The sequence below is a fragment of the Epinephelus lanceolatus genome, chromosome 19 (genome assembly GCF_041903045.1).
Source record: "Epinephelus lanceolatus isolate andai-2023 chromosome 19, ASM4190304v1, whole genome shotgun sequence".
Taxonomy (NCBI): domain Eukaryota; kingdom Metazoa; phylum Chordata; class Actinopteri; order Perciformes; family Serranidae; genus Epinephelus; species Epinephelus lanceolatus.
In genome coordinates, this window is record NC_135752.1 from 15,693,724 (window position 1) to 15,715,890 (window position 22,167).

General features: G+C 41.5%; 1 protein-coding gene across 3 annotated transcripts in view; it reads right to left on the reverse strand.

Annotated features, from left to right (window-relative positions):
* The window catches only part of ctif (CBP80/20-dependent translation initiation factor), a 66,522-nt gene that overhangs the window by 12,867 nt on the left and 31,488 nt on the right, over nt 1–22,167 (reverse strand). For 2 of the 3 annotated variants that reach the window (XM_033646830.2, XM_033646826.2), the window contains 5 exons: nt 17,195–17,271; nt 13,295–13,375; nt 6,392–6,986; nt 4,818–5,117; nt 1,066–1,221 (listed from right to left, as the gene is read on the reverse strand). In XM_033646830.2, coding sequence (XP_033502721.2) covers nt 1,066–1,221; nt 4,818–5,117; nt 6,392–6,986; nt 13,295–13,375; nt 17,195–17,271 — 1,209 coding nt within the window. The remainder of the gene's footprint in view (nt 1–1,065; nt 1,222–4,817; nt 5,118–6,391; nt 6,987–13,294; nt 13,376–17,194; nt 17,272–22,167) is intronic. The other variant, XM_033646829.2, reaches the window with a different exon arrangement.

A 22,167-nucleotide genomic window follows, 5' to 3' on the forward strand; every position in this document is an offset into this window, starting at 1 on the left:
TGCAAACACACACACAGACGAGCACATGTTACGGCACATAGCTTGTAGCTGGAATCCGACGATTACATGTTACGACAGGACAGACAAAACAGCAGATGGATAAAATCAGGAACAATGGCTCTAGGAAATGGAGATTGTTGAACAAGCACATGACTTGCGACCACAAACGAAACACAGATTAAGACATATTATTCTAAGAATACTTTGACATTGTTCACAGCTGTGACCTCAGGCATCATTAGGCTGAACGTGACACTGCTGATGCACCCTCGGTCATACAAAACCCTCTAACAAGCTGAGCTAATGCCCTGGGCATACACTCAGACAGGGTGTGGATCGCATTAGTTGTGTGTTGATTGTTGTGTTTGTTAGTGAGACATGGGGTGTGTGTTGAGTGCCAGACTGGCAGAGACGCGTGTGAATGGGGTGGGAAAACTACCTAGCATGTGCCTTAAACCTGCCATTATTTCCTCACTACCTCTCAAACTACATATTAAAAATGATTTTCTCTCCCAGATTCTGTCATCGCTCCGCTCCCTCTTCCGTCCTCTTCTACCTGTCATGCCATCAGTAAACTTCCTCTGCAGTAACTGCCAACCTGACCACAGTCTCCACTGCTTCCTCTCACCTCTTCTCTTCTCTCTTTCTCCCCAACACACCCCCCTCACTCGCTTCCCGTTTCAATATTCCATCTGTCGCTAACCACTTCTGTATCGTGGCGCGTCTGCTGTGGCTACCCTATACAGTTTCCATGGTGACCAAGGGAGTGTGCGTAAGAGAGCATGACCAGCTGATGAGAACTGAACCTGGGGTCATGCTTTTTCCTGGAACTGATGGTGTCCTGACTGTTTACACCACTAACCAAACCCCGCTGCGGTGTCTCGAGTCTAGACTAGGTCTGGCCAAAAACAGGAAACTCTGGCTTGGTGCACGAATCGATCCGACCGGACAAGATATACAAACGCAGCAGGATGCTTTCCTCTTACTGGGACATGTGGATGGCGTTGATTGATTGCTTGTTGACACACTTATTGATTAAAGAAAAGTGCAGATGTGGATACAGACCTCTCGTAGGCAGGTGTAGATGGGACACACCAGCACCCTGAATGGCTCTGCCGAGCTGCTCCTCATGGTACCGAACACCTCGCACAAGAATGTGATGAAACCTAACCACCTCTCCACATCTGACTGCTGGAGCTCATCTCGACGGGAGAAGTCCCTCTGTGGGGAGGAAGAAACATACAGATTCACATTAAGTTTGGAAAGTACACCGACACACGACAGTCTATCCAGCTTTTGTAAATGTGCACTACAAGCTCCAAGTAGGCGGTAGATGGGTAGGCGGACATTTTTTAAGTGTTTCATAAATTCATCAGCAGTGGTGGTAATCACCATTAACATCTTTGCTATCTCCGTGATGGGAGTTTTTGTAGGTGGCACACGTATTAACCTCTCAGCTTAAAGTACTTAAAGCCAAAAAGCAGTTGAAAAACACATTAAACAAATTCATGAGTTTCTTTTATCTGCCAGAAGTAGAGGAGAATATGTTAATCTGGTTTGAAAGTGAAGGGTACTGAACTGTGTCAGTGCTGCAAAAGTGTTGGGGTTAATATGGGTTAATGCGTAATGCGCACTTGTAAAGATGTTATACATCAGGTTAAACTGAAACTTTATTAACAGTCAGAGCAACTCACTCTGCTTTTCCAGAGTGTACTGTGCCTGTTACTGAAGTGCACTAGAAACACGAGCGGCTTATATTCTCACAGACTCGTACAACTGCGCTGAAGGCCTGCTTGTGCGTGCACACACAAAATGTGCGGCCTTGAATGGATCCAGCAAAAAAAAAAAAAAAAAAACCTCACTCACACAGTCAAAAACAAACATACCACACACACTCAAAAACAACTACACACACTGCTCATACAGCTCCAAGGACATCGCCGCAGTATTTGACACTTGCACAACAAGCCAGGAACACGGCAGGATATACACGTATAGCAAAGCAGATAAAAAAAGATGACTGAAGCGTCAGCAACAAAAAATACTAGCTTTTTTTTAGAAAAAGGAGATGATGAGAAAGGTGCCAACAGCATTAGCGAACAAAAAAAAGGCCACATGCCTTTGCCACAGCTGAAAATAAATAGCATCTTTAACAGTAAATGATAGCAAAAAACAAACCCTGATGTCTCTCTTTTTATACACAGAGCGGTCACAGACTAATTGCCCCCATATTGAGATCCAGGGGTTTGCAAGCAACATCATTAACGACAGCCTTCAGGAGCCCACTTATGACATTTAGAATGTTTTAAAGCAAAAAGCCAAAATGTCAAAGACGAGGAGGGGGTCCATGCTGGCTTAGAAGTGGGAATTAAAGTGAAAAATAAAAGAAGAGCTGTGAAAAAGGGGGGAATTAATGAAAAGGGAAGGAGAGGGGGTAAAAGGACTGAGGTGGGATTCCCTACTGCTGGGTCGGGGATGCAAATCTCAACATCTGAAGAAAGGTGTTTCCATGGAAAAACAAAAGGAGGAGAAAACAGAAAGGTGTAGGAGTGCAGTCAAAAAGAGCACCAGCAGGAGAAGGAAACAGCAGTGGGAGTGAAGAGGGAAAAGAAGGCAGCAGGTGGGTTAACATTTAGACCGTGAATGTCTTCTGAAGACAACATGTACAGTATGTCTTGTTTGCCTACTCCCAGACTGTCTGCTGCTCCGGCGAGGTTTGTCTGACTCTCGGGATGGAGGAAGGGGTGAAAGGGAGGAGCGTGGTTAGAGAGAAAAAAAAAACAGAGAAAGAGGGGAAGTGTGCAGGGAGAAGTAGCGAGGCACTGGCCCGTGTTGTTCTGGGTGACAGGAGGCGATAGGACGGGGGAGCACGGTAATAGAGAGCTCATGAGGGACGAGGACGGGGAGAGAGAGAGGCAGTGAAATATATAACGGCTGAGAGAGTGTTTTCATCATGGGTGCAAGACTGGAACTATGTAGTTAAGTGAAGGGATGGAGGGCGAGGCGGAGAGACAGGTCTCTCTCCCCTGGGTGTTTAGATTAGCTACTCTGCCCACTGACATTTACAACATCACACACACAGTTGGCATCCACCTGAAAGTGCTTCCATAAAACTACAGCTGAAAGGAACTACTAAAATTGCAGAGAGGATTAAAACATAGAGGACAAGAAATAACTGGTTAGCTAAAAAGAAAAACCTCTATTATCAGTGCGGTGATGGCTAAGAAAGAGCCTTAAAAGCCTTTCTGAGATCTGGTTTAAAGTAACAAATGTATTTGGGTGGAAGCTACACAGGGATAACAAAAGTAAAGCCATATACCTTAGTAAAAGAATGAAATGTAGTTTCACCCTAAAGATACAAAAATCATCGGGGACATTATCACGTAATTTGACAATCAAGTTAATCAACTGAAAATTTAGTCTATAAAGGTCATGAAAAAAAGTGGAAAATGCCACTCAAAATCTCACAAAACCCATGACTGAAATCTTTAAATTGACTGTTTTGTCCAACTAACAGCTTAAATCCAGAAATATCTGATTTTAGATTATAGAAAAACAGAGGAAAGTAGAAAATTCTCACATTAAGAAGATGGAACAAGAGTGTGTTTGGACTTTTTGCTTGACAAATGACTGTTTTCATCTCTAATTTCTCCCTCATGACGCTATGATTTTGATATAACTCACCTGTTTAAATGTTAGAGGCTTAAAGTTATGCATAATAAAGAGCAAGAATGCTTTGAGTGACAGGTTGGTGCTGTCTACTGAGAAGGTGCTATCACAGCAGTTAGGTTAGCAACCATGGCGTAACCCCAGATTCACAGAGTAAAGGTGTAGCCGTAGCTGTCGCTATTATAGTGTATTTTAAGTCAGTGAAGTTAATTGTAACATTTTATTTGGCTGAAAAAGTCTTATTTCGTGTCTGGTTGTATAAACAGACCCTCCAAGAGTCAGATTTTCAGGTTTCTTTTTACATACAGTACATTTTGTTTTAATGATTTTAAGCCTGTTTTTCACAGCAAAAATTAGCATTAGCATTGTCACAGTTAAACATAGACTGCCAATGCACTGTGCCAAGCTAGCAGCTAGTGCTAGGATTAGCTCCATTCTCTTGTCCAAATATGTGTACTTGACAATTTTGAAGCCTCCGTCAAAATGCTAGACTCGAGGCAACAAAATGGGAGCCCAAAGACCAGTGGGTGACGTATCAGTGGCTACGTCCATTGTTTTATACAATGTTTTTTGTGACTTTATTTTAAGTCAGCTGTTACAGACCAGTACAAGTCCCGTGAAAGATCCAAAATCAAGCTGTAAGGGACCTTTGAATTTCCCGACATCAGCACAGACGGGAGCTGAGACAGTCATAACACAGTCTTCATTATTTAAACATGCTCTGCTCTGTCAGCTCAATGTCAAGACAGCAGTCTATTGCACAATCAGTGGACAGTCTCCTACAGCAACAAAGCAGTGGTGGAAGACGTACTCAGATACTTAAAAGTAGAAAGTAGAAAGGTAGAATTTAATGCAGGACTGCTGTCTTAGTTTCACCTAGATATAAATAATAAACCATACAGCATACATCATACAGCTGTATCTTCATCAAACTGTATCTCTGTGAGAGGTAACTATTACTACAGTAAAAAAAAAAAAATCCATCAACTGAATCCAACTAATCTGGAAATTAGGTTTTTTTTTTTTTTTTTTTTTTTTTTTAAAAGGCAAGGCAAGGCCATAAAATTAATGAGTTAGTTATAATGAAATGTGAATTATGTCAATAGTAGATAAAAATCTTGTAGAGAAAAGCTAACCCATTCCCCCACCTGCAGCATGTTGAGGAGCAGTGATCTGAACTTGGTCCCCTCCACCATGAACAGCGCCATCTTGTCACAGAGCTTGGCGGCCGTGGCAGCGAAGCTCCTGTCCGACACGGCCTTGGAGTAGATTGTGCTGACCACCTGAGCCAGGGTTTCCTCAGACCGTGCGGAGCACTGCGCCTCCTCCATGAAGGAGGCCAGCTGCTGCTCTACCCCGCTGCTGTTGCTCCTCATGCTGTTGAGAAGCTCCACCAGCCGGTCCATGTTCTGTGAGCCGGAGCCTGACGCCTCGACGCGCGCCTCTTCCTGGAGAGATGGAAGAGGACATGGAGTGGTAGGTGACGATATTCAATTTCAACATACTGGAGGTTTGACCACAACCTAGGAGGTTTTATTCAGTGATTTGTTTGGATGCCGACTTTTTAGATGCTAGTCACTAGTCTAATGTGCTATTTAATGTTAGTTACACTTAAGATTTCATTTACACCACCTGTCATGTTCCAAATGTCTTGATTTGCTTTTTGCTTTTACTTCAACCTATCTGATTCACAACTGACAAGTTTTCATGTACTCTCAATAGTGACAAGTGTTCACATGTTGCAGCTGACTCCACAATATGGAGATACATATATCTTTCAAAGTAAAATTGCAATTTCAGTTTTTTTCAAATTTATTGAACGACTCTACAGCCTTTCCACATATGCTTGGTAACTGCAGAAATACTGGAGTGATAGCCCCCTGGTTGGAAATCACTGTGCTAATGTATGCGCTTACATGACAAATGACATTCACTTTAATGTCAGTTGCACATGACATAATCAACATGATATGACACATAATCAATATTTTGTGATATTTAAACAATGTCCTCAATCTTATTTTGGTTTAATGATCTGTATGGATATTACCATGTTATTAAGAAAGCACATCATGTAACGTATTTACCAAAATAACATGAACGTGGTATTTACGTGTATCTCTGTGAGGTGAAAGCCCTGTGCTGACTGTAAACTATGAAAAAAAACAACAACCCCTGCTTAAATAAGTTGCTAAATATATATATTATCTGCTGGAGTTTAGTTCACCCTCATCAAGCAAAAGCTGGCTCTGAGACCGGCTTCATTGATTCACTGGCATCACTGTTTATTAATTCCTGCCTTGCTGCCTGCTGGGGAGTCCCGTGCTGTCAAATCAAACCACCCCTGGTGGTAATGAGTTAGAGGAGGAAAAGGAAGCTGAGAGCAGCAACACAGTTGGCTGACTTGCCAGTTTAGTGGAAAAACATCAAAAACTGTTAAGCTAATGCCACTTTAGTTTCTTCACCTCCTTAGTGAGAACATGTACTCCCCTCCCTGCCAGTCTGGGTGTGCCAATCTGAATGCTAAATGACTAAGTACAGTAGATGAATGACTAAAGCAAGGGAGTGTAAGAAAACTGTCTATATAATAATGACAGTGCGTGTGGGTGCTTGAACATAATGAAAGTAATTATAACACTAGATGGTAGCGTGTGTGTACACATACACATTAGTCCTGATTTCCTTAATTCTGACTGACAGGCACTAAGCAGCTTTTCGGTACCTTGTCCTTTAGTCTCCTCCTCAGTCTCTCCTTTGACGACTGCAGCAAGCTGATTTTGGGCTGCTCCGACTGGCCCTCGCTTGCCTTTCCACTTCCTGATGGGTTGGGAGATTCCTTTCCAACTGTCAGATGTGGGAGAGCATTTGTACTGGGTGTTGAGTCAGGCCTGGGTGATTCATTGGGACTCTTCCTGCCGCAGTCTTGAGATGGTCTGATCTGTTCGTCACCCGGTTTTACATTCTCAGTCTCTTTGTCTTTGGTTGTTCTTGGGGGTACTCCTTTATCACCTGTAGTGTTTGTCTGTACATGCCCCTGACTTTTCTGATTGTGGTGCCAACGCCGGTTCTGGCTGTATCCGTGGTGCGGGGGTCCTCCTTGGCGCTGCCCATGTCCTCCTTGATACTGGCGAGGCGGCCGACCAACGCTACTGTTTCTGTTATCTCCCAGTTCTGTTAAATTCTGCTGCTGTTGGTTTGGAGACTGCTGTTGGGATTGATCCCTCTGGTGCTGTGGTGACTGTTGTTGTATCAGCTGAGGTTGGTTCTTCACTCCTCCGCCGCCTCCTCCTCCTCCTCCCTGAGGCCGCTGCTGTCTCCTGGAATGAGAGCAGGTTTTAGTTAGCTTTGTTGTGATGTAGCTGCAGCTGGCTTGTACCTTAAACTGCTCTGCTACATTCTGAACACCCCTCTGTGTCACACTGGCACTATGATCGTCCACACCCTCCTCCCTGTCCCTCTTTCCATCCTCAAAACTTGCAGTTAATAGAAATATTACATGTTCTATTTTATCTTCAGCTCCCTCTCCATCTAGTCAATGCTCTTCTGTAAATACTATAACATAACACACAAACGGTAAGCAATCATCTACTGACACAATCTTTAAATAACTACAAATTGAAAAGCCCAGTGACTGCTTACATGTGGAGGCACAGTGTGTCTGTGTTCCCCTGTCCTGAATAGCTCTGTCCTTTTTGCTGTACTGGCTCTGGGCTTGACAAGCCGCTGACATATGGTCCAGGGGATTAGTCACCCTGGCACCGAGGAGGCGACCTATTATCTGCCTCAGCCTGCGAACTACCATAAACTCAACTAGCACACCTTTGCTACAGTGCTTTCTTTTTTTTTTACACTGTGAAATTGTGCAGGCGGTGTATAAATGCCTGATGGGATCTGCAAATGAAATAAATCCAGGCCTGTTGCACAATAAATAAATATGCAAGCATAAAAAGGGGATTTGCATCTTTTGGCCACAGATTTACAGTAGAAAATTATTTAGTGATAGATTATCAAATTGAAAGTAGCTTGTTGCAAAATCTGATATAAAGCATCTCCTGTCTTTGCTTAACAACAACAAAAACTCTCTTTGAGGGACAGTTCATCTCCAAATCAAAAATGCATATGTTTACTCTTCACTGTAGTGCTATTTATGGATCTAGATTGTTTTGGTGTGAGTTGCCAAATGTTGGACATATCAGTCAAAGAGATGTCTGGCCTCTGTTGAACATAATGGAACTAGATGGCACTTGGCCTGTGGTACTAAAAGCACAAAAATTACATTTGAAAAACTCAACAGCAATGTCTCTTTCCAGAAATCATGACCCTATTACTCAAGATAATCCACAGACCTTGTTGTGAGCAGTTTCATGTAGGAACTACTTTTGACCTACTGACCACACATGCCAACTGTATCACCACGCTGAAGGAAGTGAGCATCTACTCATGGACGAGAGGCTTGTGCTCGTGACAGTATGAGATGTAAAAGTTTATGGCATTCTCCTTGACTGAGCTGTAATGTTGCTAGTTAGCTCAGTGATGCTATGTGAGCTAGCAGCAGATGCACACTACCTTCTGCCCTGTGATATGGTTGGCATGTGTAGTTCAGTAGAAAGAAAGTAGTTCCTTCATGAAACTGCTCACAACAAGTCTGGGGATTAGTAACCAGGTCATAATTTCTGGAAAGAGACATTGCTGTTGAGTTTTTCCAATGCATTTATTTTGGCCCTTTGAGCACCACAAGCTGAGTGCCATCTAGTTCCATTACATTTGAGAAAAGGAAGACATCTCTACAGCTGATATCTCCAACACTCAACAACTCACACCAAAACAATCTAGACTGATAAATAGCACTACAGGTATGAGTAAAAATATGTAGTTTTCATTTTGGGGTGAACTGTCCCTTTAAAAAACTGTGCTGGGCTGCAACACATAGCATAAATGCCAACTTAAGGCAGTACGACATGTTGTCAGACAGATAACTGGTTATAATACTTAATAAGCCACAACAAATTGGATGAGCCATCAAAAACCGTGGAAAATGGATAAACAGCTACAGAACTTGTGTCTTAATTTAAGTAATTATAAGACATATCAATGTGTTGTTAAACTATATGTTGGTAGACATCTGTCTGTCTACCCAAAGAGATTTTAACAGTCAGGACTGGACACTTCCACTAGACATTCAATACATTTCAATCATATTAGCACCATCATATTATCATGGCAAATACCACAAGAAATTATTTTAGGTGTGTTTGTAAATTAACAGCTACACGATACTTTCAAATCCTGAAAACTAATAAAAGTTTATTCTGCTTGCACAAGGACAAGGTCATTGGTAAGTTAAAACAAATGCACCGGAGCAGTGCAGTCAAGCTTTTCTCCTTCTTCAAATACTAGGGACAAGGTTTTTTTTAAATAAAGACATGGTACCAAAAAAGATGTGACACAAAAGCAAAATCTGTGACATCCTTTCCTAAACGTTGTAAGAGTTCATCAGTGCCAAGACTGCAATGTGGGTTTTCATCATTCTTCAAAAACCTTTTCCTTGCACTTTTTAATTCAGCAAACCTTCAAAAGCTTGATTTTTAGACCCAAACATGAAAGATGAATCGACATGCCAGACATTTTGAGGCTGTATTACAAAAGCACAGAAACTATTCTGCCTTGTGAAAGAGAACTGTGTTTCACTGTCACACTCAGAAGTTAAGTCTACCTCCTTTGTAAAAATGTTCATACCACCCCAAATAAATTAATGGGAGAAAAACCTTGGAAATGTTCTTTGAGCTTAAAAGAAGTCTGACACATTCCTATGGGCAGGTCAAACACATTTTAGCAGAAAGAGCACTGATACAAATTAAAAAAAGAATATTTAGAAAGTGGTAAAAAGGAAAAGAGGCTTTGTTTAACATGCATTTCAGTCACTGAGTCTGAGACCTGATGAAAAGAACTAAGCAACCAGCAGCCTATATACAGTATGTGTGCTGTATTGTGAGTATGCATTGCTGAACACAGTAACATAAACACATCTTTGATTTTGCAGCTTAAACAGGTTTGAGTCATCAACACATCTTCCTATATTGCTGGCTCGCTAGGTTCATGAAAAATACAGTAAAATGGCTACAAGTGTGGATGAGATCGACATATAGAAGGCTCAAACTGACATTTCTAGGGCTGCAGTGATCAACAAAAAATAAATCTTCAACCTTTAAAAAAAAAAAAATCATTTTAGTAATATTTCCAGCAAAAAAAAAAAGTCAATGCACTTATTGGGGCTTTTCTCTGTCATGCATTATAGTGAATGAAATCACTTTGCAGATTGGACTGTTTGTTGGTCAAAGCAGGATATTTAATTATCAGGTCACCTTGGAATATACAAAAAAATGTAATGGGTATTTTTCACAGTTTTATGAATATAATTGGCAGATTAATAGATAATGATAGCTGTAAATCCTGCATGTTTCTTTGCTATTGTCATACATAACAAAGGTTAGGTTTAGGTTTTGGACTGTTAGCCATGCAAAAGAAGACATTTAAAGACATCAGACTGGGGCTCTGTGAAACTGCAATGAACATTTTTTCCACAATATTTCAACATTTCAAAAACCCCTTTGATACTGCCTGTTAAAGGTGGGAATGTTGCACTGTTATTTATCCTCACTGCTCTGTTTCAAAGGTACGATCGTGGAATGGGGAGACAGAGTTGTGTTAAAGAGACAGCAATCAGGACAGGACCATGGAGGGGATGAGTGTGACCTTTTCAAGATGTGTTACCTGTGCGACCCACTGCCAGGAGATTTTAAAAGCAGCTAGATGCAGTTAGCAGCTAACTCAAAGAAGAATAACAACTAAAAATGTGCGCAAATTGGGGAGACGGTGAGGTCCAGGAGCTCCTTACCCCCCGAGCAGAGAGTGAGATCAACCGCTGTGTAACAGGGATGGTAATTGATTGTTATTGCCATGTTATGCCATTGTTATTGATTATGAAGCCCTGCCAGACGTGTATGTTATATGTTACATGTTATATGTCGACGCTATTGTGTTACATGTCACACCCGCTGCGGCATGATGCCTCAGTTGTTTGGTTCTGTATAAAAAAGCAAGGCCAAGGTAATGGAGGGTTTTAATTGCAGCTTTATTGTGCAATCTTTGTAAAAGGGCTACAGACTAAGGGAATAATCGATGAATTAAGATAATCAGCAGATATATCCATAATGAAATCAGTTGTTAGCTGAAGCTCTAGTTGTTTTTACTTTAAATTGTCATCTGTCTGTATATAGAAATGTGTTTGTGTGTGTGCCAGTAAAAGCACAGATAAAGTGAATTTGTCCAAGAGTATTTATAGTTTCATTTGGTTTATGTCTCACTCGGCCCCTCTGTTCCACTCTCTCGGGGAGGTTGGCAGACAGTTCATCTTCTGACTCTCTCCTCTACCCAACATTCTGCCTTCAAATATGCAAATATCTTCAGTTCTTTTCTTAGTTGTATGTTCATCAGACTGACAGAAAAACTGAGCTCTTCAGTAGCACACAATGATCAGGGAACGCCCACTTGTCAGGCACTCTCCTCAGCATCCCTCAATGTCTGTTTTTTCTTTTCTACAGCCAGTTTTAATTACTACAAAGCTGCTTATTAAGGTTTTCATTTTTCAACCAACTACAGAAACAACAGATAAAGTATAACAGCTTAACGTTGACTGACAGAAATCGTGAAATCTCATTTCATCTGACTGCAGAGGGTAAGATCGTATAATCTTTTGCAAAGCCGTAGACTTCTCCGAGACACCCTGAGTCTCCCTCACCAACGCACACGTTCACTCATCTAACGATTAATTTGATCTTTACTCTAGCTGTTAGTTTAGGCTCAGCTCTAATAAGCTCTTCTCATGATCTACTGGTGATGCGGAGAGGTGAAAGTGAGACAGTAATAAAATGTTAATCACATTTAATGACTGTGAGCTCTGCAGAAGCTTGAGTGCTGCTTGGATCGCTCATCCAGGGAGATGTTTGCATTAAGGATAAATTAGGGACTACTGATGAAATTTCATCTCACAATTTCTTGTTAGTTAGAAACAGGTCATCTCTGGCACGATCAACCATCTTGTCTAATAAGAAACTAGTTTTTTTTTTTTTTTTTTTTTTTGTTTAAGGTGTCGAGTCTGGTGACATTCTGGTATTAATCAGATTTAAATCAGTGTTGGATGTATTTCGCTGCGTCCCGTTTTTAAATCTCTCTACTTTCGTCCTACCAACTTCTTTCTTTCAGCTATTCAAGTTTTTAAAAGGGGACATAAAGCTTTTCCTTAATTTCAGTCATATATACACTGATCAGCCACAACATCAAACCTCTAACAGGTCAAGTGAATAACATTAATCATCTTGTTACAATACAGTGTTCTGCTGGGAGACCTTGGGTCCTGATATTGACGTGCTCCACCCACCCAAACACCATTTAAGATCAAGTACACACCCTCATGGTAATGGCACTCCCTGATGGCAGTAGCCCTTCAGGCAGGATAATGTGCTATGCCACACTGCAAAAACTGCTTAGGAATGTCCTGAGGAATGTGACAAAGAGTTCAAGGTGTTGACCTGGCCTCCAAATTCCCCAGAGCGCAATCCATTTTAAGCATTTGTGGGAAGTGGCAGTACCCCAAATGTACCCTCGATCTATGGTGGGGCCTCCTTAGAATTGAACTTGACTCTGATCTGTCAAGCCATGTACACAGGATCTCTAAAGGGTGTCCTGCGGTGTTTGGTACAAGGGCGTTGACGGTGGATCCTTTAGGTCCTGTGGCTCATAAAATGGGGTACCAGCATGTCCCACAGATACTTGACCAGATTGGACCCAAGGTTTCCCAGCAGGTTATCGTATTATAACGACATAACTAATTTATTCACTTCACCTCTCAGCAGTTTTAATGTTTTGGCTGATCGGTGTCTAATATTAAATGATGGGTGTTCATATTCAATTTGGCCAACGTCTCAAACAATGATGTAAATGTAAATATGAAAGTAATTCTTGTAAGCAAAAACCTACGGTTTCAGCTCATTCTGAATACTGTTTCCAATTTTTTTTCTACTCTGGCTACAGTATGTCATCAGATGGTGCCAGATTTCTTTATATGGTCATCTGCTCCAGGTATGTTACTTTAAGTGTTTATATTTAGCATGTAGCCATATGCTAACGTCAGGGAAACGTATAATCTTATTTGCCGATGTTGTACATTTCTCCCCAGTTTCAGATCATCTTCCTGCTGTAACATGTTCTGTTGTGTTTAGAAGCTTTTACTAGTGATTTTTCCACAATAAAAAGTGCCATTATGCTCCATTACAGTCATTTCCCGGCTGCAGTGGCTGTAGGCTTTAAGAGACAGGCACTAAATGCATGTATGCATGTAAATAAAAAGTAAAAGCCTTAAATACAAGCATGAACCTGACAATAAGCATAACAGGTGCCCTTTACAAGTATATTAAAAAGCACCTTATTCTTGTCCCAGCAATTATGAGCTGACCTTTGGATGCTGAGGCTTTCTTGACTAGAATAAATCAAATCACTGTGTCCACTGTTGAAAAATGTATTCAGGTCCCATTGTTGTCTCCAGGATCTGGCTCATGTTGTCACTAACCTGGCTGAGACTTGCCGCTTTCCCCCGGGGCCAGTGGGCAGAAGTATGGTTAACTGGTCTCGGGTGAACTGATCAACCACTCTACAAGCAGGAGAGGAGGATTTGCCACAATGCAGGCGAGTGGAAGGATGGAGAGTGGAGAGAAGAGTGGCAGAACAATTTGTAGAAAACGGCGGGGAATTTTTGTAGATAGCATAAAGGAGAAGACAGGAGATTACAGAAGACAGAGAGAGCAGGGAGCAGGGAAGCAAAGATGGAAACAAGGGAGAAAACTATAGGTTGATAACTATGTCATTTAAACAACATGCATAGAACTACAGGAAGTGGTAACTAAAAAGGTGAAATGAATTTGCAGATACAATCATTGGAGGAGGTAGGATGCTGATGATCGATTGCGATTGTTGCTGTGGATGCATGTAGATGGAGAACTCGCAAACCCATTGGACCATTGGGTTGACCCAGACTAGCGAATCGATTGGCCCGGGGGGAAGAGAAGCCTGCAGGCCAGACAGTCAATAACATTGCCAGAGCTTCATGCAGGCCACAACACACCGGTTTAATGGACTGTGGGGAGATGGGGCTTTGACTGCCTCACTGAACATTTGCATTACTTTTTTATCAAGTTTTAAGACTCAAAATCTCAGAAACACGTTGAATGTGTGTGCATACGTGTGCATAAATTGGAGATTGCAGTCAATAACTTTGAGTCATGGCCAGCAGCAGAAAAGCAGGCAGGTCATAGTCAGTGCCGAAAAACAAGCACTGCACACTTTTACTTGAGTGCATAAATGCATGTACACACACATACTTGACAACAGCTCACACTTGAGTACTTGTTTGTTCAGCTTATCACTTTATAACAACAATGTGTGGAAACTGGATGCTCAACTAGGCAGGTAGGCGGTGGTGTTTGGTGTTAAAAAAATCCTCTTCCTGCAACTGTAAGTCAAATTTACTTGCAAGACAGACAGAATAAAGTCTAGATGTGTAAAAGCTCCTCAATAACGAACAGATCTTCATCTAAAAAGGAGCAAAAAGGAAGGAAGAGGGAGCATATTAGCTTCTTCTTTGCCCCTTTTCTGTTTTGGAGCAGAGAGCGGTAAGCAGCACATTCCAGTAAATCACAACTAATTTCAGCCCTGCTTGACGTGCATACTAAAGTAGAAACACATGCACTACCTCCCCTTTCTTTTCCTTCCTGCCGCAGCCAGCCTACACTTTTCCTTTACTCAATCTCACAGCCTCACTCTGTCTCTCTCTGTCTCTCTCTCTCTCTCTCTCTGGTGCTTGATTCAAAACAAGCCTCATGCTTTGCACATGTAGTCAAATGATCAATATTTATCTCCATATTTCATCAGCAGTTTACTTTGAACTGTCTTCTTTTCTTCTCCCAGCTGTGTTGACACATCACATGCAATACAACACAAAATATAACAAATGTGACATTATTATCTGTGCAGCTTCTCATTACAATGAATATTCATCGCCACAGGCTAGTGCTGCGTGTTCTGTCAGAACCTGAACTCCAGACAATATCGACATAAGAGGATTAGCATGTTTGATAGACAAACACGTGCAGTTGATGTATCTGACAAGCAAACATGCTAAGCTTTGCAAAGGACAGTATGTGGAGGCCATTTTCTGTGGCAACTGGAATAACTCTACTACAATAACTTGTTTGCACGCTTTCATACCAAGACTTTTAAACTCTGCACTGGGCCAGGGTCGCCTGGGTTGTTGTGATGAGCCTGTCACATCCCAGTTATATTTTGCCTTGGTGCTTGTAAATGTGTATATACCAACTATGATGGCATTCTATCTTACAACCTTTATATTACACATATGAAAAAAACATGTCTTAAAGCCCAGATTGATGTCTCTAAAGCTAAACTCTGGTAGGAGCTGCAGGATGCCTCTGGCTACAAAGAACATCATACGGAGTAACTTATCCAGAGGCATGCTCAATTCTCAGACTTGATTTAAACCTTTTTCCCCCCTAAAGGTGTTTTACTTGTATTGCGTATATTGTGTTTAATTACTTGGAGTATTTGTACTGTCAGTGTTGTTTTTGTGTGTATTTATGTATGTTTTAATGGTCAGCCAGACTTTCCCGCAGAGATCCTGTCAAGCAGAGATCTCTTTGCTGACTGCTGACATCTGTATTATGAGAGCAGGCAAAGCTTCATTACTCTTTCCAGTCTTTATAAACGTCTGCGTATAGAGTATACTGATCCCCTTCTCATGTCTGTCCAGTCTTCATATCCTCTTCCTCATCTCTCCTTTGAATTATTTCTTCCCCCACCCTCATCCTGTTTTCTCCATCTCTGCAGTGCAAATAAATTCGACTAACCTGTACGATGCATCACATTCAAAAGTCTGACAGTTTCAGTTCATCACTTAAGAGTCACTGAGCAAACTTTGTATGTTATTCAACCTTGTGATAAGAGTTAGCGATTTCCAAGTTTAACAATTAGCCTTCAAGCTCAACATTTCTCAGTATCTGGTCAGCCTTAATCACAGGTTTAACTTCTACCATTACTTCTAAACCTTCTGCAATATTTAGGTGTCTGTATTCTCCTGCACAGTTTGAGCATCCTAGGCAGCGTCTTGTTATGTAATATTTCACATTTTTCCTTTTCAATTGTTCCCAATAACACAAAAAGGGTTGGACTAGGGTGTCTGTGGCGGCGAGAGTGGTATGCTTTGATGCTAGCCGTGCCTCTGTAAAACAGAGTGGTCCAAATCTTTGGTCAATGTGTAGCTAATCTTGTGCAAGTCACTAACTCTGACACGAGTGAAGCAATGTTTCCACCACCCTGTTTGTCTGTTTGGTGTTATGTCAAAGTTTCAGTTCGTATAACAAGATACAAACAAACAGCACCTCCAGACTTTCAGGCCACTCTCTTAGGTTCAGGTTCAGTCTCGTTGCTAAAGGTCATGACATCTCAGCATGCACACACAAATACACACACACACACACACACACACACACACATACATACATACATACATATGTAAAACGTGCCCTCAAACACAAACTGTAAAATACTGACAAAGTGTGTTTGGGAACGTACAAGAAAACAGGATGGCCTCTTGTTAATATTTCCAGTTCACAAAACAAACCTAAGCAAACTGCTGGTTGGTCCAAGTTTATGTTTTTGTTCTTTTCTTTCTGCCAGGCCTGCGCTGCGCCCATTGCACATAAACACAATAGCTCTGGACAGAACCAATTACTCTCTGTGCTTAAAAACAAGGATGAAAGTGCTTTTGTCCATTTGGTATAGCTAAAATTTCCTCTTTTTTCAAACCACAAATACAACCCAAATATTTTCTCTTTGCCTGTCTCTTAGCAACTGAAGAACAGTTTTCCAGTGACATCAGGGCAGGGAGCGAGAGAACGAGAGAGATATTTTTTTTTTCTCTTAAGGACGTGGTTTCAATGAAGTCAGACTTGGGTGCAATTAGATTTCAGAGTGTGTACAATTAGAGTAGATGTGCCAGTATAAAATCTAGTGGCAGAGTCAAGAGTTTGGGGACAGGACTATAGGTTATATGTCGAAAAGCGTGACAAGTAAATCCATAACGAGGAAAAGAAAGAAAGCTCGAGTATTGTAGGCAAACACGGGTGACTGAATAACTGTCTTAAATGTTTTTGAGTGACCTATTAAACCTGAAAAAACCTTGAATGTCTCCATAGTGTTTTTTTCCCTCTTTTCTTTTTCCTGTCTGCAGTGAAGTGTGGAGCCAGCATTCCTGTCTTGACATTGCTTTGGCTGGGGAGAGTTGTTAAGGCTATAGGACTGGCTGTGCACTGACATCTGACATCAACAGAAAAAACATTCCCTCTCACTGAGGTAGGGATGTGTGTGTGTGTGAGTGCGAGCTTGCATGCGTCATTACCGTCGGTCATTCCTCCTGCGTCGGAAGAGCTTTTTGGTGTGTGCGATCTCAGCCTCATTAGGAAGGGGTGGGAAGACCTGTTAGGGACAAATCATAGAAAAAGAGACAGCTGCTGTCAAGACCAGCAATACAGATCACTTTGTGGAAAGTATCTACAGAATTCTTCACCATTTTATATGAAAAAGTGTATAACGTGCTCGCATATTTAATAGAACAGACAAATTTCAGCCTTTTTCTTTAGGAATCTGTTCAATGCCTGACCTCATATGAAAATTTCACATGTAAGAATGTGGGAGGGTCAAAGATAGAAACAGTAATTTGGGATGCAACTGATTATTTTAAATAGTTACAAATAAAAAATTGATTGATCATAATTCCCCAGAGGTGACATACTCGAATGTCTCTTGTTTGACCAACTGTCCACAAACCAAAGATATTCCATTTACAATTATATAAAACAGAGAAAAGCATTAAATTCTAACATTTGAGGATCTGCGACCGGCAAATGTTACTTTGGTAATTTCTGCCTGAGAAATGACTTTAACGATTAATCAATTATCTAATAAAGCGCTTATGTGCGTGTGTGTGTCTGTGACAGATAGAGGTAGGAAGACAGAGAGGCAGCCTGTGTGTAAGGGAAGGCTGTGAAACGTTATCTTTAATAATACTGCGTGGCAGGATGTAGCGTGTCTCTCTCAAGAAATCAGCAAAATTTCTTTAAACATTTCTCAGGATTTAAAAACTCATGGCACAGCCTTGGGAAACGTACTGCTTCCTGTTTAACTAGATGTTGCCAAGCAGCACAAGCGACAGGAATTCTTACCTACAGGAACTAAATTTAACGATTACAATACTAGGAGAGCGAGATCAAAATGATTTATTTAGGTACATAAATAACAGATTATTTTAGGGCTCAGAATTATATCACTGGAATCAGATGTTCAATGCTAAGATTGGAGTATTCATTCCTTTTTTCCATGTAGAGTTTCAGAATGTGAACAGGATTCTGTGAGACCCTCAGGGTGACAGGAATGTTCACATAATATAGTAAACAAGGCAAGTTAGCCTTCCAAACTAATGCATGCTAACTATGCTAACAATGGCTCAGAAACTTGCAACATTTTTTGGCGACACTAGATATCGAACAAAGCCAAGACTGTATCGTATTAAGTTGCTGTGAGTTGAAAATTCACCATTTCCGGGGCACCCAGTAGCCCAGTGGGTAGAGCGGGTACCCCATGCACAAAGGCAGCGCCCTTGCCGCAGCGGCCGCGGGTTCAATTCCAGCCCGTGGCCCCCCGCTGCATGTCATTCCCCTCTCTCCTCCTTTCAGACTTCAAACTGTCTTGTCATTAAAGGGGAAAAGCCCAAAAAAGCTGAAGCCTGACCAAACAAAGTGTTTTTCTCAGGCAGCTGCCTCCATCTCACTTAGACTCCCCCTGGGTCTGGGTCCATAGGTACCTGTGCCGGAGAGCAAGCAGCCCTCACTCGGCAGCTACATCAGGAGACTGAAAAGTCCACAAAAGTACACTGCACACTGACACACACTGACACACACACACACACACACACACACAAAATATATATATAGACTGCTCAGCTTGAAGAATTTCAGTCAACTGGGGGTCTCCAACTGAGGAATTGAATCTCTTATACTTTCAGGGGGCAGCTGTAGATATTTTTCACTTCTGTTTGCATGTGGTTGTGGTACATACATGGCATTATCATGGAGTGTATCCCTTGCTGTACAGTTCACTTCCTGAGAAAAGGAAATAAAACCCTCCATCATCCATTAAACATCAGCCCTGTCAATCAAACAGCACACTATCCCTTCGCTGAGCATCACTATGTGCAGCTGTTACCATGGTTACAGGTGCCCTCAGACCAACTCTGTTGTGTATACATACAGTATGCAATGGTAGATGGTGCATAAATGTGTGTGACTGTCTGTGTGTGTGTGTGCGCATGCTGTCTAACTGGGAGTCCAAGACATCATGTTACAAACAGATACTCTACCCTGCATAAGTAGTAGATGCTAGAGTTTGTTTCAGTTAGCGTCAGTGTCAGTCAGGAACAGGGATACGTGTGTGTGTGTGCTGTGAAGCAAATAGTTGCAGGCTGATGCAGAGCAAAAAGCCCCAAATTTCCCCAAACTCTCAACCCAGTGCGTTGTGCAAGAAGGTGACCAAAGTCTGTAAAGAGGGAGGTGGAGCTCTGTGCACTGGTTTTGCTCTTGGTAAAGTATAATTCCCTTCTTCCTTTTTCTGTTTTCTTGATAAAAGTATAATAAGAACAACAGAACCAGAATCTCAGTGCATGTTGCCTCATGACCAGTAAATAATTTATCACTAAAAAAATATGTCTCATCCTCTTTTCTTGGGATCTAGAAGCAGTCACAGCACATATTCCGATTATTCCGATCTTTTTATACCCCAACAACTCTCTTTCCTATTTATTTTTAAGTCAGACAATGTTTTTGGATTTTGTATTTTTGTTTTCCACTGGTGAAGTAACAAGAGGTTGTGGTGGATTTTGTACAGTTGAGACAAGAAAGACAGATTTTTTTTTTTTTTTGCACTGAGGCCTACAGTTAAATATAGCAAGGAAGAGAAAGAAGAAAATACGAGAAGCAGAGTTATAGAAAATGGTTGTAAACTGTTCTGTGGTGCTGTACTCGCTTACGGCAGTCTTTTACTAATCCACAAGGACAGCATTCATGTGTACATATACATCATACTTGCACAGCATGGTTGCACACTTTTGCATGAACACAAACTAAAAATGCTACTGCTGTTTTTGTGTCTATAGATTTCTCTGATTTCCTCTTTTGCACAAACACACTTTACACTCAAACTTCCAGGAACAAATACTGTAGATATTCTAATGAGTTTGCTTGATATTTGACACGGCCGCTCTAACCTACTTCTCTCACAGAGGCTGCTGGGGAATCGTTGGATTCTGATTAAATCCAGATGTGAGAGGCAGAAAGTGTGTGTGTGTGTGTGTGTGTGTGTGTGTGTACAGGGAAGGGGGGTAGGGGGGTACTGTATTCGTGTAGCACAGTAATATATATAAAAAAAGGCAGACAAACCCTCATGTGAACTGTCTATTGGTACAAAGCTTTACTTTGACCAGAGACTTTATGTATAAACCCCAAAAAGTATTCATATCTGTGAAATTCAGCTTTTTTTCCAGACTTAAACGACTTGCCACTAGGACAGTCTGACAGAGAGGAAAAGTAGGTGGAGAGAGAGAAAAAGAAAGAAATGGAGGAACTGTTGCATGTTTAGCTACTGTAGTTTTCCTCTAGGATATCATTAGCTGTAATTCTGACTTCAAATAGCAACCAGATGACAGTGAGCACACACACACACACACACACACACACACACACACACACACACACACACACACACTCTCTCACAGAGAAAGGGTGAAATGGTGCACACTGCATGTTTTTACCAGAACCATTCAACTTGAAATATATTCAAATAATTACTTCAGAATTTTGCTGTAAGTACAAAAATGGCTCATTGAATTGTTCACATCTATGTGCAAACAAATAAAAGCTTGTTTTGCAGTGCATTAGTGAAAAAGCTGCGGACCCACAGCTGTGTGCGCAGTGTATAATGCATCCGACAGAAGCGGAGAAGGAGGAAGCGAGAGATGTGGAGTTGTCTCTATGGTTGAAAGAAAGAGTGCTGTGTATATGTGTTATGTGTGTGAATATACTATCTGCAGGTAGCAGCCAGTGCGGGGTAGATCAAAGAGAGGCGTGTGCTGTCCTGGTCCCCAGCCAGGAGACCCCTCACCTCGCGGCAGGCAGCGAGAGCCCTGTGGACGTGACAAGGACGGTGAGGGGGGGCTGGCTGTGGAAGTGGGAGAGGGACTGAGAGTACTGTAGATAGAAGCAGACAGAGAAAGAGATTTTGTTTGTGGATTTATTTATATTTGTAAAAATAAAGACTATAAAGATTATTGAGAGACCAGTGCAGGTGTATTTTGAGATTTTATTTTTTTTTAAACAAGGTGAAGATGTTCCAGTTGCTAATGTGACTATGGAGAATGCGCCTTTTCACCCCCATTTGTCCTGAGTGGTATTTAGACTGAAAATAGAGCTGCGTTCAGAAAACGCAAGAAGAATGTGTTGCTACAGCTACAGAAAATATACAATGTTATCCAGGGGTCAAGTTAAGGAAATAGATCCACCGGTAACAGCCAGACAAGATTTTCTAAAGCTTGAAAGCTGCCACAATCATTTTATCCTCCATCTCTCAAGCACACGGTAAACACTAGAATTACCCCGTTAACACTACAAAGTAATCTACCATCACTGTGTGTTTGCGTGTATTTGATTGGCCATTGCCAAGCAAGATCCTGGAGGAATCTCGAAGAAGGACCAGAAGAGATTAATGAGTAGATGAAAGGGATGGATGTGGATGTTTTGGATGAAAAAAAAGACAGTCTTGACGATGTGATTCATGTAAAGTTTGAAGGATGAAAATGCAAGAGGAAAATGACTGGAGCTGTGCACACAGAAGGAAAAGCTTTGCATGTGCTTATTGAGAGATTTAGGAGCAATGATGACGACTTCACAGTCATGACAGTTGAATATGTTGAATGTTTTCATCCAGGTCATTATATCTTTGAGTAGGGCTGGGTAATGGTACTTGATACTGTTACATTATCAACCAAAATAATCCATTACAAAGTAGTATCAGAGCTTCTCTAGTGATACAATACCTGCATTCGATCATTTTTGTACCCAGGTCTAGAAGACAATGGGTATATGGTTTTACACACAGCTAATCAAAGTGGCAAAGCTGCAGGAGTGTTCCAACGGCTCCGCAACATACGGTGGTCCAAAGCTATCACTACAGCCATCAAGCAACGCCTGTATATGTCAGTGGTCATTCCAACAGCGACCTACGCCTGCGAGATATGGATGACGACTGCCAGCATTACCAACATGC